Source organism: Misgurnus anguillicaudatus, chromosome 14 (genome assembly GCF_027580225.2).
Source record: "Misgurnus anguillicaudatus chromosome 14, ASM2758022v2, whole genome shotgun sequence".
Taxonomy (NCBI): domain Eukaryota; kingdom Metazoa; phylum Chordata; class Actinopteri; order Cypriniformes; family Cobitidae; genus Misgurnus; species Misgurnus anguillicaudatus.
In genome coordinates, this window is record NC_073350.2 from 8,044,874 (window position 1) to 8,065,337 (window position 20,464).

The window sequence follows — 20,464 nt, forward strand, 5'->3', positions numbered from 1 at the left end:
CTGTATACACAATATATTAGTATGAACTGTACATGTAGTGTACTTTAACTTTAAGTTTTCGGCTTTAAACTGCTTTAAAAAGATTATTATGTTAGCATGTTAGCTTAAAAACATTAAACGTCCTAAAACAGGCATAAACGGAGATAAGATTATTTATTTTCTAGATAATTAAATAATTATTTTTATTTTTTAGATTATTATAATGATTATAATATGAATTGGAACCCGGATGGAAACATTGGTTTGTTGCTAAGAGTCCGTGCGCTCCGGAAGAGTCTATTTATTTAAGAATGGGGTGGATATATTATCCGTCCAGTAAAACTAAAAGACTAAAACATGTTGCCATGACTACACTATAAATAAATAATAATGTAGAAACATCTGTTACCTATATGACATTTAAGAGATGTTGCTAAATTGTACTATAATATTAGTATTGTCAGATGTACAGTATATATTCCCCATTCGAGGAATGGTTCGGTCCAACTTCATCGTACACTTGCATTAACAGTGCAACATACAGGACAGATACAGTGCTTCATTCATAGTCAAATCTTTATCTACTTTGTGAAAATTAAAGGAAAACACACGATTGTCAACAATAAGGCTTATTCACCAAAAAGCGAGGGCAGCGACCAGCACGCGACAGAGATTGGAGCTTGTGTTTAGGTAATCACTCAAAACCTTATCGTTTTTATCACTCATTCATCTTATTACATCTGTCACACTGTTTATATTAAATCATCATTTACAGTGATTGGCATATAACCAGTCAAAAGGTTTGATCCGCCCTAAATGTCTCGTCTATGTCAGCATTCTGCGAATGAACGGAGCGCATCCCTGCATCCCTCGTTCTTCTTGTATGTGCTGTTTGTGTTTTACTGATCATTTATTTGCTGTGTATTGATAACCTTCATTTTACCTTGCACGTTGTTTTATTTTGCTTCACTCCCGTGTGCAGATCTCCAGCAAAAATCCTGCCAATGCAGATGTATTACTTTTTGGGCCTCGTGCATCAGTGTACCATGTATTAAATTGAGTTGCAAATAAATCAGAATGACACGATAACGTTGTTCATGCAGTATTAACTGTGGGATGTTAAAAATATCGTACCGTAAACGTGTTACATAGGTAAAGCAAGTGTAGCCTATGGATGCAGATCTGCTCGTGAGCATCTTTGCATGCGGCCTACATGCAGACCATAGATCACGAATTAAACAGGGCATATGAGCCAGATCAGTGCAAACCAGGGCAAATACTAAACAATGTGGCTTCATAAACAGCAATTTAGTATCGGCCTGTTTTTCTGTCTTTGTGTAATTTTACTGTAAGGTACTAACCCTCTTCTTTAACTTTACCCAATGCAACAAATCAATTCCCATGTATTTGTTTCAAAGTAAACTTGACACATTCAGATTTATTATGAGAGGTTCAATGTCCTTGAATTAAGCTAAGCTATGAATTGTTATTAAGTTATTTTCTACTTACTTACATAAGCAAAGATCAGCCAAACCAAAGCCTTAAAATGATTTTGTGCTTTAGAGACAGTTTGATAACTCTTTTACTGTGGCTTTTATTTGTGTAGCCCTTACATAGCATTTTTGCCCAGACTGTGCCATGAGATCTGAACCATAACAAACCAGTGAATTAAAGGTGCAGTGTGTAAATTTTAGCGGCATCTAGTGGTGAGGTTGCGAATTGCAACCAACGGCTCAGTCCACTGCTCACCTCTTGCTTTTAAAACGCATAGAGAAGCTACGGTAGCCGCCACCGGACAAACATGTCATCGTTGGAGACAACTTAGTAAAAATGTTTGTCCGTTAAGGGCTTCTGTAGAAAAATGGCTGCACAAAATGCCGACTTCTATGTAAGGGGACCCTCTGTGTATGTAGATAAAAACATCTCATTCTAAGGTAATAAACACATAACGGTTCATTATGAAAGGTCTTTATACACCCGCTGATAATTTAGTTTTGTATATTATTTTGCATTTTTGTCAAGAGATCCTTCTAAAAATTACACACTGCCCCTTTAAGACCAGTTGCGAATTACATCACTGAATTCTTCTGTTCATGAAAGATAATGGTTTATAGGATGAGATCAAATGTTGCCGTTTCATTTAACAGTTTTTGTCCTCAAAAGTTGGAGCTTTTGAGTTTTCTGGTGGTTGTTATTTATCTGTGGGTTTAGGTTTGGTTGTAAAAGTAATACTGGTGGTTACTATAATGTAACCAAGGAAACATACTGTACCGTACTGTACATGGCTTAAAGCTGTTCCTAATTTTAGAGCACACGAAACTTAACACCCCACGCTTTGTGTGACTTCACACATATGGATGCATCAGAGAGGTTTGAATTTTTTTTTTTTTTGATGTTTTGCAATGCATCAAATGTAAAATAAAATAAAAACAATGAGAATTACTAAAACAGTTTTCAACACAATATCTAAATTCATTGATTTATTCATCAGAAGTATACGTTTACTTTATTAATATATATTGCAATCATTATTTTGTAAAACATACAGTGGTCTGGATACCCGAATAACATAAAAATGGATATGTAGGTAGTACATAATGTATCATTAGATCACCACATTTTTAAATAAGTGACATTTATTTAACCTGGTAACTCTGCTATGACACCTGTGTTCACTAAAAACCATCTTGTCACCTAGAAAATGTCATTACCACAATGACTAATGGCTACAATGTAAAAATTAGCTGTAATTATGCAGCTGGTTGCCAGTAACTTCCCATTCACTTATATGGCGAATTGTTTTGTGTCATTTTATTTATTGTTTTCTCATTTGTTTTCTGTTTTTTTTACCATTTTCGCTTGGGTTTACGGTTAGAACAACTTTTTGTTATATAAAAATGACATCCTAACGCAAACACCATCTCTAACCCCAACTCCAAGCGACCATGGCTTAAATATAGACAAAAACATGGAGAAACCTGTATATTAAATAACCTGCTAAAACCCAAGCGAAAATGGTTTAAAAACGAATGAGAAAACAATAAATAAAACGTCACGAAACGATTCGCCATATAAGTGAATGGGAAGGACTGGCGTATCATATGCACGCAAAATCGGAATTTGGCGTATCTATTGCACGATAATCACACTGCGTGTCATTTGTACGCATCTTGGTGGGAATTTGTAGGTAATTTAAAGGGACACTTAGTATGATTTTCCCCATTCTAGTGGTGAAATTGTATTTTGCATTTAAAGGAATAGTGCTCTCTAGCGCCTCGGTTTTCCAAATGCGTGTTGCAACTACGGTAGCCGTTATGTAATCACTGATCTCCTTGTCCGTTTCAGCTGGATCACGTGTACTGAACGAAAACGAATTGTGAAAACGTGTTGCGGAAGGCTAGTGCTTTTTGTCTCTCTGTGCTATTATAGTATTTTAATATGGCGAAAAGACATGAAAGCCTTTTTGGACTTACCCGTTCAATGTTAATAAAAAGAAAAAATTCTAAGCTTACAAAGAAAAGTCATATCATTGGCAGAGGTCATTTGACACCAATGAGGACATATTTATGAATAAAGACATTGATTTGGACTAATAAAATACTAAAAAAATGTAAAATCTACAGTAAGTTACTGGCAACCAGCTGTCAGTAATACTGTAATTTCTACAAAAATGTTTTACAGTGTAGGTCTTAGAAAGTCTAAAAGCAGTGACATTGAGTGTGATTTATTTTTCTTAATACTTAATGTGACTTAATACTTTCCGGTGTTGGCAAGTTGCTATTCTGTTTAAGATAGATAGATAGATAGATAGATAGATAGATAGATAGATAGATAGATAGATAGATAGATAGATAGATAGATAGATAGATAGACTGTAATTCGGAGATATAAAGGATAAAAAAATTAAATTACGACATTAAATTAGCATTTAATCTCCTAAGTTCTCGATGTCCACACACTTGGACATCACATTTTTTTGTTGTTTGCACCATAATACTTAATTCTGTGTAACTTTAACCTGTTGTACACAAACGTGGACAATTACACTGCAACTTACTTTGAAAGAAAAATATTTGGTTATTATATTTATTGGTTCTTCCTAACCCCAAAACAGCTGGGGCTTAGGAGGTTAAGGCAAGAGTCTGTGGATAATTTCATACAGTTATCACAATTCTGTTTAAGAATAACATTGCAATTACTTTAATGTTGCATCAAATGTGCTTTAAATCTTAGTTTGTGAGGTCCTTATTATAAGTGATTAGTGGATTAATGCTATTGAGTTTCTTTTTAGGTTTTAAATGTAATGTTTAAAGTTAATAAAAATAATTAATATCTAAATTTAAAAAGTGTTGAAAGTAAAAAATATCTATACATTTTTGAAAAATGTATTTAAATTCTATTATTATTATTGTCAAAATATGCAGTCCATATGCTCCTGCTTGCAGTATATCCCATATGTGCCACTTGCATTAGCACTTCCATTAACCTTTAGTGCTTTTGGTAAAAAAGTGTTAAAATAATGAATGTATTTACAGTAGCAAATCAATACTCATATCAATAGACTCATATTCTTTCTTTCAAAATAACTTTTTGCACATTTATCAGCTGCTGAAAAGTTAAAACCAAAATTTGATTGTTTTACTCCCAAACTTTTATTTGTAATTGAAGGTTTACTTTTAAAGCAAAAACACTTTACCTGTCATGTGAATACAGCAGTGTATGATTAGTTGTCAGTGTTGAATATGGTTCTGTTCACACAGTTCAGTTGTGAAAGGGAGTAACAACAGCATTTTATAACTTTTTTTAAATTTGGCCGTTGGTTTTATCAAGCAACTTGTATTATATTCATGGTATTTTATGTGTGTTCTCTAAGACCGATTGCTAGTGCAATGCTCATTCAAGATACAGAAAAAAACAACTTTTAAGAGAAAGTTTGGTTGATGTGCGCTGTGTAAATAATTACAATGCAGAAAGTCTTTCTCCTTACTGACTTATGGCATACTGTATATGCTGTTCATTACACATTTAAAGGAATAGTTCACCCAAAAATAAAACCTCTGTCATCATTTACTCACCCTCATGTTGTATGTGTTTTATTCTGTTGAACACAAAAGAAGATATTTTGCTAAATGATGGTAACCATAGAGTTGATTGTGCTTATCATCTAAAATATCTTCTTTTGTGTTCAACAGAATAAAGAAACTCATACATTAAAGCAACACTATGTAGTTTCCATGTAAAAATGACTTACAGCTTCCCCATGTGGTTGAAAAGCGCAACATTGCCTGGTATCAGACACTCTTCTGCAGGCAGGGGGAGGGGAGGGTCAGGGCTGTGTTTCCTACCCTCCACCGCCACTTTCAGAGTGTGCTTGTAGCAGCTAGGAGGCTGCTCAGGTTGCAGCAACAGTACAATTTGTCCAGTTTTATAGTTGTTCTATCACTGAAATAATTTTAAAGACATTATTTAAAGGTAAAAAAAACTACATAGTGTTGCTATAAGGACAACATGAGGATGAGTAAATGATGATACGCAGTGGCGGCCGGTGACTTCTTTTTTGAGGGTGTACGATGCAAAGCACGTCACAACATTTAGCCCTTAATATGTGTGGCTCGTCGTTATGTCAAAATATACAGGCACGTATTTTGACAAGACGCTTGATGCACATGCTTCACATGACACAACGAAGACATATTTTGAAATTATGGGCAACACACATGACACTCCGAGTCCGAACACATATTTTGAATTTGCGCCCCACAGAAGAGAAGTCCCCGGCCGCCACTGCTCTTACGTCATGAAATATGGCAGAAATCAGGTTAGACAGTGAGACAAAACTTCAAAAATCTGAACTGGACAACTTTTGTTTTGACACAGATCTGAAGATTGGAGTTAAAGAGTTATAAGGTATTTTCGTCAGCATGTTGTTGCTTATGCAATTACAATAACAACCCATTTACATTTATGCATGTGGCTGACTTTTTGGTTAGGGATTTTTGCAGGCAATACTGAGTACTGATCTTGTCATCATGATCAGCCGATACCAATGCCCAACACTGATTCTTCAAGATATGTGCGCTCTTTGATGACTGTAACTGTTAACCTTTTTTTTAAGTAATACCACAGATGTCGCCTTAATATCATTTGCAGAAATTAGGTATATTGTTTTAATAGAAAATCAAATAAATAAGAAATATCTTTTCTACAAAGAGCAATTGAATATGCCTTTTTATAAAGGATTATGCCTGTTAAAAGTAATGAAAGTAAAACACTTCATAGTCTTCAGTGTTTGAGTTAAATATACACTGATTCTTATAAAGTACAATACATAACTATATTATCAGTGGTGTACATACCTTACATAATAGACTGTTTTTATTAAGTCAGAATAAGCCGTTTTTATCTAATCCCATATGGCAAATATATATATATTTTTTTAAATATATTTCAAAATATACAAAAAAGGTTACAAAATTAAATATATTTTCAACTTCAAAAATATACTTTATACAATGTACTTGTATTTAGCATATATTTAAAATATTTTTATTATGTATGTAACATTAGAAATACATTTGCTTGCCCTTGAAATACATTTTGAAATATACGTTGTAAAACTAAATATATTTCCAAATTCAAAAATATATTCAATTAAGCATAACATTCTACAAAATGTATTTAGGATAGTGGTGTAACAGTACGGTTTGGTGCGTACCTCGGTTTTGAGTTCACGGTTCGGTTCATTTTCGGTACAATAAGGGGGAAAATGCAAACATTAAACTGCAGGTTGTTTATTACTATAAACTTTTTTAACCATTTGTTTACAGTTTTTTTAAACACTTTTTATTAAAATATAATAAATAAAAAATTTTATAAAATAAAAAAGAATAATACATAAAATACTGCTGCAAAGTTCTCCACTAAATAACATACTTTTAACATTATTTTTCTTAATCTTCTCTTAAACGCTTTCTACTAAAACCTTGCACTAAACTAACAAATTTAATTCCTGAATACATTTATGAACTATTAGCCTACATTTTTGCCACAAAAAATGTTTCTGTTTTGATTTATTTTGGATTTGTTTAAGTCACAGTATTATATTGGTTATGTACCATCTCTGTATAAAAATAATATTACTGCTCTATGTGTAACTGCATAGCAAGCAACATGATGATATACTTACTCATATTGAGATGAGTGAGTTGCATACATAGCCATCTTTTATCTTTTGCACGTTTCTCCTAATCTTTGCTTGTGTCGTCAATGTAAACTGTGACTTAAACTAACGAACCCCCTTCGCAGCTGAGTAACAGCTGAGTAAAACCGGGTTACAGCTCTTCTCTGTCCCGACCAGCTGATTGCATTGTGACAATGATATGATTGACGTGAGGTGCAGAGGAAAAATCTGATCACGCATTCCTTATTCTCGCTGTCACAGAAAGCGCGTCTCATGATTGCGTAGAAACGAAAGACGCGCAACCTCTCACGCACTTTTGAAAGAACAAAACAGCCCGTTGACACGCGTTTTTAGACGCGACACGTAAGCGGCCCCGTAAATGTTTACATCAATAATCAAACAAATATACAACTAAGTAAATACAAATCTTTCTGCGGGCCGAATGTTATATGTCCTGAACGCGGAGACTTCCGGCACTTATGTTCGTGTGGAAACACGAAAATTGACCTATGTTCCCCACACAAAAGATTGCATTCGGCCATTCAGTGCACATGTGCACTGTGCCGAAAGCCTTGTACCGAAACAGTCCAGTACGAATACATGTAACGTTACACCCCTAATTTAGGATATATTTCAAATGTATTTTTTTATTCACCTAACATGGAAGTCGCGAGTTTGTCCCTACATTATCTCAGATGGTTGCGATATCACAATCTCACCACTAGATGCCGCTAAAATTTACACACACCTCCTTTAAAAGCAGAGAGGGATTTTCTCTTTAATATTATTGAGAGATGAATAAGGTTACTGTAGCTTTAAGATGTGATGTGGGGATGTGAAGACAGGTCGCGATGCATGTTTGGACTGAAGCGTCCAGAGAGAGAAATCTAAATTCGCAAGTCTCACATGAGCAACGACTTGTAAACTTAATTTTTTAAGTTAAAGTAACATAAAAATATATGTTGATTTGACAAAAATGCATTTTTTTACACAGGGTATGAGGACAAAAGTAAATTGAAAGATCGGTTCATTGCAAATTTAGTGAGTATAGTGATCGTGTCATTTAATGCGATGATCGACCGATACCGATCTGCAGCCGATCAGTCGTAGCATCCCTATATTTGGTGCATTCAATCTGAAAATGTCTTAAAAACATTCCCTTATATTTTACACTGTCTGTCGCCTTCATTATCACAGCTCAGGATATTGGCTATACGGTTTTTAAAACCAACAACATAAACTTGTTTTTGTGTGGCTCAAACTTAACTGCCGGTAGACTTCTTGAAAGAATCAATAACAACAGAATCCTTCTAGAGTAGATTATTTCTGATAACAAGCAAAACAAGTAACAAGTAAATTACAGTTGTGGACAAAAATATTAGCCCCCTTGGTAAAAATGAGGAAAGAAAGCTGTGAAAATAAATCCACAATGCTTCTCATTTTGAGCTTTAATTTAAAAACATAAATATGATGTTTTATTGAAATAAAACAATTGAATGTGGGGGGAAATACTTTTTTTCTGAAATACACATTAATTATTAGCCCCCCTAGACATTTTTATGAGTAAAATATCTCTGAAGTATATTCCCATTGATATTTTAATTTTCTTAGCACACCAAGATGACTAGAAACATGATGTTGTCCAGTCATAACTTCCAGTTTCACAGGAAAATAAATATGAAGTAACACAAACCCCAAGTCGCCTTAATCATTCATCACAATGAGTAAAACCAAAGACTATAGTTCTGGTGTGCAGCAAGAGATTGTTGAGCTATAAAATAGAAAGTGGCTTTAAGAAAATAGTTAAACTAATGAAGACGTTTTCATTTATTGGAGATGTTGCAAATCTGCCTGAAATAGGACATGTGTCTATATTGTCTTAATGCTCAGCAAGCAAAATCATTTGAGTTGAGACTCTGCAAGGATCACAGATGGAGAACTTCAGAAATCAGTTGAATCTTGGGGTCAAAAAGCTTTAAAAAATAAATAAACAAAGGAAAACAGCACCTTTATCACCACAAGTTGTTCAGGAAACAGTTTAAGAAATCTGGTGACTTCTCTTCTGAGGAGCGCAAATTCAAAATATGTGTTCAACAATATCCAGCATATTCATTTGCTGTACTGGAACTTTAAACAGGACTGGGTTCTGCAGCCAGGACACAAGATGGCTTTGGTGCACACAGGAATTAAAACGTGTTTCATGTCTACAGTTAAATATACCGCCGGACCTTCATTGTTTTAAACCTTCTTTTATATTTTATATTATTATTATATCCTGGGGCTTCATTGATAAAGCGTGCATACGCACAAAACGGGACTGAAACATGCGCACGCCACTTCCCACGCAAAGGTTGTGATCTATAAAAAACTTGATGGGAGAATGTACGCCATTTTTGGCTTTTGTGCATACGTAGACTTTTAGTAGGGATGTCTTATTCGGATAGATGGCTTCATTGATAATATCAAATACCAACAGATGGAAGAAGTCAAAACCTGACTTGCTCTGCTAGAAATCTTATAATAGGTTGTGGTTAAATCTTTCATCAGGATATTGGTTCAAAACAAACATCATAAATCAACAAAAAATGTGTCACTAAATTAAAGTTCTGCCACAGCCATCCCAGTTCCCTGACCTGAACCATACAGGAAATGACGGGAGTGAACTGAAGATGAACATTTGAAGGGTCTGGAGAAATTCTGTATGGAGGAATAATCTAAGATCACCTGCCATGAATTCTTCAACCCATTATAATACAAGACTCCAAATACAAGGCCAACATGTACCAATGTGTATTTGAGGAAAAAATATGATTTGATTTCCCCCTCACTTTCAAATATTTTTCATCAATGAAACATTGGATTTTTGTGAATTTTTAAAATAAAATATAAAAAGGAGAAACAATGCAACTTTCTTTGCTCTATTTTTTTGTTTTCAACTGTACCTTAATTCAAATGATAGCTAAAGCATTTAAGGCTTTACACTGACTGAGCTAATGTTACTGTGTTAAATTAATGTATATAATATTAAAAATAGATCGGCTCAGCGGTGATCCATATTCGCCATACCCCCTCGTCTTTAGGAAACCAACATTTATTTTTATTTCGAGGTCAGTTTAGCCACTAACCAGACCATTAAACAAAATTAAACTTTCAGACCGGAAGTTAATGTCATTCCAGATGCGTAACCGCAGCAGCGTGCGTGCATCTGATGAAATCGTCTAAAGAGGTGTGTTGGACTTCATGCAGTGCCGCTATACAAAAGCTGACTGATGAATGCAATGCATTTTGGTTATAAAGTTTGTCTGACTTTCATCGGCGCTGCAGCCGCCTCACGATCACGTTTAACATTAAAGTATCGTAATGAGACCATTTTTTTTACTTTATACAATATTAATCAGTAGCCGACAAACAAATACTACATTTAACCAGTAGTGACCGACTCCACCACGGTTAAAAGCAAAATATGTGTTTGGTGCGTCATGGGAACCGTGTGCATCGCGTGTCATGTCAAAATACGTGCCTGCTGCATATGCATCTAAAGGGTTCATGATAAAAGAGATGCTGACGCCTCGCAAGACACTCACTTTACACTAAACTCTGATTACACATGAGATTAAGCGAGTATCTATCAAACGAGAGCGTCTCTTTTATCATAAACCCTCCCGGAGTGTCTGTAGCAGGCACTTATTTTGATGACTGGCAATGCAGATAGGTTCACAATTCACATGACGCACAGAACCCATATTTTGACTTGAGGATCCACAGGTCTTAAGTCCAGCTGTGTCTTTACTCCTCCCCTGCCTGCAATCGGCAGGTCTTGCCAGTCAGTGGCATGCTAGTATAGTTCAACTCGAACAAGCCTAAAGCCCGGTCACACTAGACTTTGAGCATCCAAGTATTTGTCGAACTTTGCTGCGGGTATAGTGGGCGGGGAGCAGCTGATCAATATGATCTTTGGCTTCATCCATTTGTGACATATCGGTTTTGTACTGGTCACAACCATAGACTGTAAAAAAAGATGGACGACGCCTGTTCGCTCTCTTCCATTGGTGAAAAGTGAAGCCGCCAGTGTCCTGATACGGCGCTGACATCTTGGGTCTTGAGTCGGCAGGGTAGCGATTTCAGGACCAGTCCTGAGCAGGAAGTAAAGCCGTGAAATCAAGGCCCCGCCCTCGCTCTTGCAGAATGCGCATATCGCAGCTGTCAATCATGACAAACTACAAACAAACTTATTTTAAAAACAAACACTTGAATTTACATCAGCGTGATAAAAACTACAGTAAATGACAGAAACCAGCTTCGAAAAAAAAGATAATTGAAGTGTAATTAAATAGTTTAGTTGGTCTCAAGTCTTATTGAATAACATGGGGAGGCGGGGTTTATGACCTATACTGGGACCAGTCACTGGTCGAGACGTTTTGGATTCACTTTTCAGGACTTGGGCGGCACGCTTGGGCACAACGCTCCATGTGATACGAATTCACAGGTCAGAGTTCACCCAAACTTGAACTTTGCTTCACAGCAATCTGTGAAATATCGTTGCACGAGTTTGCGTTTTCAGTCTGACCTATTCTTATGAATGGAAGTCAATGGAACGAAAAGTCTAGTGTGATTGGCCATTAAGGGCTTTTTTGCAGTCTTGTGATACAATCAGCCGATCAGCTTCGGAGGGATTAGTCACATAGCATTTACGCGGCTTAGGTTATTGGTTAAAAAATTTGTTTAAAACCCTTCCTTTTAATACTTATGAGAACAGTAACTTCCAGCCAAGTAACTATCATGAGGTTTCTAACAAAAAGTATTATAAAACCTTTTAAGCAGCAGTGTGTCATTGTGTTTTGCTCTCTGGCTCCCTCTATAGCTGTGAAAGTCAACAGGAAGTGATGCGACGTCTCAGAGGAAATAAAGAGAGAGGATTGTGGTACAGCTGTCAGGGTGATACATGAGACCGACTGATTACTCAAGCAGTCATTCATCATATACTGTCAGCCACCTGTCAGCGTGTTACTGCGTACTGCTATAACAGATTGACTCCAGCTCCATAAATTGTCTGAATGTCTCTTTTAGTGACTCTTTTAATTGCATTAGTACTCTACAATTTGGAAAAATAAGTGATAGTTACTAAAACAGGAGACTTTCAATAATTGCAATGTCAACAGGGTCCTCTCAGATTTATGGAAACTTAAGTGGGATCAAATCTTTGATGTCTGAATTAGAGCTCAGAAACCAGTGGGGTGCCAACTTTCTGGATAAACCTACTTTGACTTTGATGAAGAACTGAAGCAAAGTCTGATGTGGAGGTTTATAGGAATGTATGAAAGATAAAGCAATGCTTTAGATTTATGGATCCTAAAAAGGTCTGCCCCCAACACCCTAAATCATCTCATAATGACTTGTTAATGTGAATTGATAGAGATGCTATATCAAACATTTGAAAACTTTTTATCCTTCTAAAATCCCAATACATGTTTGGTGCTGGTTTATAACACAGTGTAGTTATTTTTATTCGATCCAAAATTGCTAAAGGTGAAAATTTGGAAATGTATTTAAGAAGCTGGGAAATCCTGTAACAGGTGGTCTTAAATGCTGGGATGAATTTTACTGCCAGGTGTAAATAGCGATTTGTCTCGGTTGACCACTTGTGAGTGGATCACCAGAAACAGATGTGAATACCAGCTGTAAACAGAGCCTTTGTGAGAATGAGATGAAGTGGTTCTTCTATTCTCATGTAAGTTAAAAATATTCATTTGTATAAACTTATAATTTATAGTTTGAAATTGGTAAAAATGTGTAATTATAATTATAATTTTAATGTATAATATTAATGTTTGCTTGTCTTTTACATGTGTGGAAATGCTTTTCATAAACACACCACTAGAGGTCAGTGTTGTTTTGTGTTTTGCATCCTGGGTTGCCATAGTGTGACATTCATGACATTTGATATAAGTAAAAAAATTATATGGGTCAAAAATCATTAGGATATTAATAAAGATCATATTCCATGAAAATATTTTGAAAATTTCCTACCGTAAATAAATAACTAAGATGTGTAGCTATTAAGAACTTTACAACTTTTCTAATCAATTTTATTTTTTCTCATATACCAGATTTTTAAACTGTCATATCTTGGCCAAATATTGCCCTGCCCTAACAAAATACATAAATTAAAAACTTATTTATTTAGCTTTCAGAGGATGTATTAATCTCAACTATTTTAACAATAATTTACGCTTATGACTGATTTTGTGGTCCATGTTCAAATAGAAATAATTAAATACACTTTCTTAATTTCATGGAGTATATCATTTGTATATAATTTGTAATAACAAAGACATTAATTTAACCCATATAAATCCCTTGGGGTCAAAATGATCCCCAAGCCACTTTTCTTTAGATAAAAAAATTAGAGTTTGTCACTTTTCTACATTATTTGTCAATATTCATATAAAAAAAATGGGTTTGATTTGGTCGTTCTGAAGATGTGTATTTTTTTTACAAAAGAGGTCCTTGGGGGTCAAAATGACCCCGATTGAAAAAGGGGAAATGCAAAAAAAAAAAAAAAATCCTTTGTTTTTATTTGTCAGAAAAATCAATGCATTCAGAATAATTCTGAAAATTTCCACAAATGCAATATAGACAAGACATGCTCAATTTCACCCACGCGCACGCACGCACGCACGCACGCACGCACGCACGCACGCACACACACACACACACACACACACACACACACACACACACACACACACACACACACACACATACATACACACACAGAGAGAGAGAGAGAGAGAGAGACACGCACACTTACATTCAGTCAAATTTCTGTGGCATTTTGTAAAAACAGACATTTCAAAATGGATTAAAAACTACAAAAAAATCTACTATTTGAAATAATATGTATTTTTAATGTCCTTTCTAATGTTTATGTACACATACATTCACAAAATATATCATTAAAGTAGTGAGGTTGAGCAGTTGGCAACATCCAGTGAAATGAATAGGTCTCTATGGACTTCTGTTGGTCAAAATGATTTATTCCTATTGTAATTCTTTTATTTCTAACCAGCAGATGGCCGAATTCAACACATAACATTTAGATCAGTATCTAAAAACAATTTAAATCAAATTTAGATAATAATTTATGTGAATTTTTATTTTTTTTATATTTTACACGCAAACTAATGGTGTAGTTGAGGAATTTAATTGTAAACATGTACAAAAATATGTTATATCTCACAAAACACAGCATTAATGTATAAATAGGAAGTAAACAAAAATATATATAATTGTATCATTAGAAATCTATATATTTTTATGTAATCACTATCAATTTCTGGGGTTATTTTGACCCCCAAGGTCCCTTAGTGTAAACAGGAAAATCGGGGCTTATAAGAGTTAATTTGCAAACCATTTCTACGACCATGAAAACCTGTTTAAACTATCTTTATTTGGATACTTTAAGATTTCAATTGTGAGACAATAGGTTTAAATTGCCTCACTGCAAGAAGGTTCCCAGTTTTGAGCCGCGACTGGGCCGAGAGATTTTTCTGTGTGGAGTTTGCATATTGTGTAGGTTTCTCAGTGTGGGTTTACTCCGGGTACTCCGGTTTCCTTCCACAGGCCAAAAACATGCAGGTTAGGTGAATTTTCCCTCCCCAACTTGTGTGGATTAACTTGTTGTGTGTAGATTAATTGGTTCTCGCCATGAATATAGAAATAGATGCTATAAATAAATGTCCATAAATGTGTGCAATAATTCAACAAAATAAAACCGTTATATTAGTAATAATTAATATTATGATAGCATGCTTGTGACATTTATTAAAACTTGATCTTATCAAGTAGACTTTTAAACAGTGCTTACAAAAATCAACAAGCCAGTGATGAACAGTAATTGGTTACTTTTATTTGTTGGTTCAGGCTGTTGTTTGGCTATTAATATTATTAGGCTTTATCTGTCTGTTAGTCAACAATGCTCAGTAAACACTGTAGGTGTAATGAAGGTCGCCTGCGCAAAGGTGCAACATCAATTTAACTGCTAAAAACTCACTCACAGATCCTCATATTAAGTTCATTCAGGTTTACATGAGACCGAAAGTGGTGTATAGACTGAGAGTGGGTCAGTGCTTTGCTTACTCGTTCATCCATTTACACCAGTTACACAAGGAATGCTGCCTCCCCTGCATACTGGTTAAACGATTTGCATGGGCCTCCATCTTTGCTGTTATTTACACATACATTTCTGATATTACGCACAGAAAATTCTCCTAAGCGTGTTTTGCATTTGCTCGGCTGCATAACAGATTGCAGGCATGTACGGCGAGCATTAGAATGTTAAACATGCAGAAATCTCACGGGCTGATAAGCCAGCGACGCTAATGTTGCTTTCCTTTGACAGACAGCAGACAGAATTTCGTCCGCCGTAGCCTTTGTCAGGCTGTGAGAGCTGATCAGTGAGGTGAAACCCGCTGTCAGGCCCGCTGATATATGTTTGAGTGACACTGCAAACGTTTGGCCAGGCTGTGCAGTTTCCTCCTGTGTTTCTCTGTGTCTGACAATCCCAATCTTAATGTTTTTCAGACACCTTGTCCATCCGTGGCTCTGCGGAGAAGTCTTGACCTCTTTCCTTCAAGATTTACGGTCTACAGACGCCCTTTGTACCATATTCTGCCTCGTGATCTTGGTGGACAGATGATCTTGCCACCTCCTGAGACTGTTTTCACAAAGACAGCGAGGAAGAAGTAGATTGGTGCCAAACTGTGCCTCAGAAATCTTTAGTTAGATATGCCCTCACCCCCCAATGATGGAGGTAAGCTTGATGAAACTGTACAGAAACTGTACATCAGAGCCTCGACCCAACTTATAAAGGGTGTTTGACGGGACTCCCTGAAGAACATTTTATTTCTCAAAGGTTCATGGCCCAGGCAATTTATCTGACTTTCGTTCAACTATCAATTTCGTCCCTGACGTTTCTTCGAAAATTGAAAAAGCAAAATAGATATAGACAATGGAAACCATTTGTAACGAACAGTAGGAGTACAGAGCTATAAAATGAGCTAGATTTTGGGAAAAATTAGATAAATGTTTGAGCTCACTTTGAGGACTCTGGAATAACAAAAGCCTTTTCCTCAGAAGAGGACATTTAAGAAAGTTGCCAAACTGATTTACTGTAAGAAACCCCCATCTTACGTATTAAACTTTGGCATGTACGGTAACGTGTCTCTTAGTATTTGCGCTTATGATATTCGCCTGGCTAACAGTTTAAGATGCCAAAACTTGATTTGAAATTAAAGAGGGGGGACTGCCTGAACCTGTTAGCAGCCACCCATAACAACCTGGCGACTGCACAGCAGTTAGCAGCCACTCAGATCACATTAACAACTGCACAGCAATGTCTCATATTAACTGAGAAACCACATGAAATATGTGTACTTACAAAGATCCATATGTCACACAGCAGGACTGTTAAAGTGAATTACAAAAGATATAACATTTGTGAAGAATTGTTCCGCAGTAACAGGATTATAATTTTCTGTGTACATACTTTTCAATTTAAAGTCTTGACGTTGAACAAAAATATCCATAGAAAAATGTCATAATTTGATTGTTTAATGTCGGATGTCCTTTTTTTCATTTTTATGACCTGTTATTTCCCAAAGACGACCAAGGAACGTCCCCCGTGAACATGGCACCTGTGCTGTCCAATCAGAATGGCGTGAAGAGGAAAGTCCACACCAAGAAAAAGAAGAAGGGCTTTATCACGGCTAACGTCGCGGGAACTAAATATGAAATCGGTAAAGCAAACCACTTCACAAGTATTCAGCATGTCAAACTGGATGTAAGAAATGTTTTTCTGGTGTATGAATTTTTTCCTTAAAGCAGTGCTTCTCAAATAGTGGGGCGGGACCCCCAGGGGGGGCTCGAAGCGACACCAGGGGGGGGCGCGCGAGACCCCGGGGAAAATAACTTTTCAGGAAGTGATTTTTTTTTGCACCGTCACTTAAAGACATTACACCCCAAACACGCTGATAAGCTGCTTGAGTTTTTTATTATTATTTATTGATTATATTTAATTTAATTTTTCAGTATCAAATGGTCAAAAAATATGCTGTAAATAAGGATTTATTTTTTTATTTCAGGCAAATTGATGCATTTTAAGTCTTTTCAGTTACAGACTAAAAAACAATGTTAATAAAGTTATTCTTTGTTGTAGTTGATTTATATCTTTTTTTGTGTTTTCTTTAATGTTAATAAGGATACAATGTTTTGCAGATGTGTAATTTTATAAACAAATTATACTATTTACAGTCCCGGCGGAGAGTTGGGGGGGGGGCGCAAAATGTTTACTTCTTCCTGGGGGAGGCGTGACAGAAAATAATTGAGAAGCACTGCCTTAAAGGCTTTTTTAACTACAACAGAACAGACATAATGTCATTATTTTAAAACACAATAATGGATTCTCATTTTGTGAAGTACTACACAAGATAGATAACAGAGGTATAGAGTATTAAAATATTTGCACTTTATTAATATTCTTATTTCAGGATTTTTTTTACTTTGATACTTTAACTCAGATTATTTCTAAAATGTTTTCTTCTCTTGTTGAAAAGCGTGTTTTTGTCTGACTTATGCTGGGTACACATCAAAATATTTGTTAAAATTTTATCAGATTTTCAAAATGAGAGAGACCACAAACATGATGAAAAAAATTGATGATTTAACATGTTTGTTCCTATAGTATGAAGACTGCCGCTATGTAGTCATAACAGCACATCACGCACCTTCAGATTAACTTCATAAACAACCAGTGGCGGCTCGTGACTGCTCATCCGAGGGGTGTTAATTCAAAATAAGTGATCAGAGTGTCATGTGTGTTACTTGCATTTGTTTGTTGTGTCATGTGTGAACCATGTGCATCACGTGTTTTGTCAAATAAGTGCCTGCTGCACACGTGTCAAAACCAGTTATGATAAAAGAGACGCTCACGTTCACAAAATACACTCACTTAACAGTAAACTTGGATTAGGCATGAGATTATGTGAGTATCTGGCAAACGCAAGCGTCTCTTTTATCATAAATCCTTTAGATGCGTCTGCAGCAGACACTTATTTTGACAAGACACGTGATGCACACAGGATCCCTCGATGCGCAGAACACATAATTTAAAATAAGGAACCATATACTTGACGGGCTACATACATGTTGTGACGAACTTCGCACCAGCGCCCTCGAAAAAAGAAGTCACCGGCCGCATACAACGCAAACAATGTTGAATGTTGAACATGTTGAATATTTACGATTTGCGATGGGATCTGCCCCAACGTGCTTCTTAGCAGATTCAGACGCTCTTAACACACCGTGCACCACAGGAGAATCTATTAAGATAATCGCCGCAACCACGAATGTACGATCGGGACTTTACCTAGGATTGTCTTAAGGGGGAAAATTGGCCCAAATTCAGCACGATTATCTTGTGGTGTGAACCCGGCTTTACTGAGATATAAGCCATGGGGATTTTACTTAACTTTTATTTAAAACCGCTAATGAAAACTATTACAGTGTAAAATGTAATTGGCCACAGCTATGCTCATTCATTCATGTAAAGGGATGTTGTTATACTCACCACAACACAGAGCCAGAGACCTAAAGCCAGTAAAGCAATTCATTACACGCTAAAATGGCTGGGAAATATTGGACAGAACAGACCCAAATAAACCCAATGTTGGGTTGTTGTTATGCAACCATGGGGTATAATAACCCAGCAGTTGGGTTAATACAACCAAGCATTGAGTCAATTTAAACCCAGCGGCGTGTTCTGTCCAATATTTACCCATTATGGATCAAAAATAACCCAGACATTTTTAAAGTATATGGTTTCAAATTTTGTTATCAATTTTGTTGTGTCATACAATAAACTCATGTATGAGGATTGAGCTTAATAGGAACTCTCCACTTTATTTGAAAATATGCTTATTTTCCAGCTCCCCTAGAGTTAAACATTTGATTTTTACTGTTTTGGAATCCTTTCAGCCGATCTCCGGGTCTGGCGGTACCACTTTTAGCATAGCTTAGCATAATCTATTAAATCTGATTAGACCATTAGCATCGCGCTAAATAAATAACCAAAGAGTTTTGATATTTTTCCTATTTAAAACTTGACTCTTCTGTATTTAAATCATGTACTAAGTCCAACGGAAATAAAAAGTTGGGATTTTCTAGGCAGATATGGCTAAGAACTATACTCTTATTCTGGAGTAATAATCAAGGAATTTGCTGCCGTAACATGGCTGCAGCAGGCACAATAATATTACGCAGTGCCCGAAAATAGTCCCCTGCTATTGAAAGTTACCAAGGGGACTCTTTTCTGTCGCTCTTAGTACATGATGTACCTACAGAAGAGTCAAGTTTTAAATAGGAAAAATTTCAAAACTCTTTGATCATTTTTAAGCGCCATGCTAATGGTCTAATCAGATTCAAGCTATGCTAAAAGTGGTACTGCCAGACTCTGAGATCAACTGAATGTATTCAAAAACAGTAAAACTCAATTGTGTAACTCTACGGAAGCTTGAAAATAAGCCTTTTTCAAAAAAGTGGAGTGTCCCTTTAACATCTAGTGTGTCTATCAGCTTATAGAATTATGACAATGAGAATATTGTGATTAAACAAGTATAAGTGGATCAAAGTTACATGATGTGAAAATCTATTCTAGATAATTGATTACATAAACTAAAACATTTCACAGTACAATTACTTAAATGGGACAAGTTTTATTTTATACTCGTAGTTTTTTTACTTAAATTTGAAATTTTGGCACACTACACTCCACTAAACACAGGACGTCGGATAGACGTGCAGATCATGTCTATATTGGGTCCGTCGCTCCATGACCAATTCTGGACATCTTTTCGACGTCCAAACTAGGTCGACTACTTGGACGTCCAACCATGACCCTACTTGGACGTCATATTTACGGGCAACATTTGACGTTTGAACTGGGTAATTTTTTGGACGTCATTTGGACGTCATTTTTACGGGCAACATTTGACGTTTGAACTGGGTAATTCTTTGGATGTCATTTGGACGTCATTTATATGGGCAACATTTGACGTTTGAGCTGGGTAATTTTTTGGACGTCATTTGAACGTAATTTTTACGGGCAACATTTGACGTTTGAACTGGGTAATTTTTTGGACGTCATTTGGACGTCATTTTTACGGGCAACATTTGACGTTTGAACTTGGTAATTCTTTGGACGTCATTTAGACGTCATTTTTATGGGCAACATTTGACGTTTGAACTGGG

General features: G+C 35.9%; 1 protein-coding gene across 1 annotated transcript in view; it reads left to right on the forward strand.

The window, feature by feature from the left end:
- Window positions 1–115: 115 nt before the first annotated feature.
- The window catches only part of ttll7 (tubulin tyrosine ligase-like family, member 7), a 115,575-nt gene continuing 95,226 nt past the window's right edge, over window positions 116–20,464 (forward strand). The window contains exons 1-3 of the mRNA XM_055183322.2: window positions 116–669; window positions 15,743–15,971; window positions 16,822–16,956. Of these exons, the coding sequence (XP_055039297.1) occupies window positions 15,947–15,971; window positions 16,822–16,956 (160 nt within the window). The 5' untranslated portion in view covers window positions 116–669; window positions 15,743–15,946. The remainder of the gene's footprint in view (window positions 670–15,742; window positions 15,972–16,821; window positions 16,957–20,464) is intronic.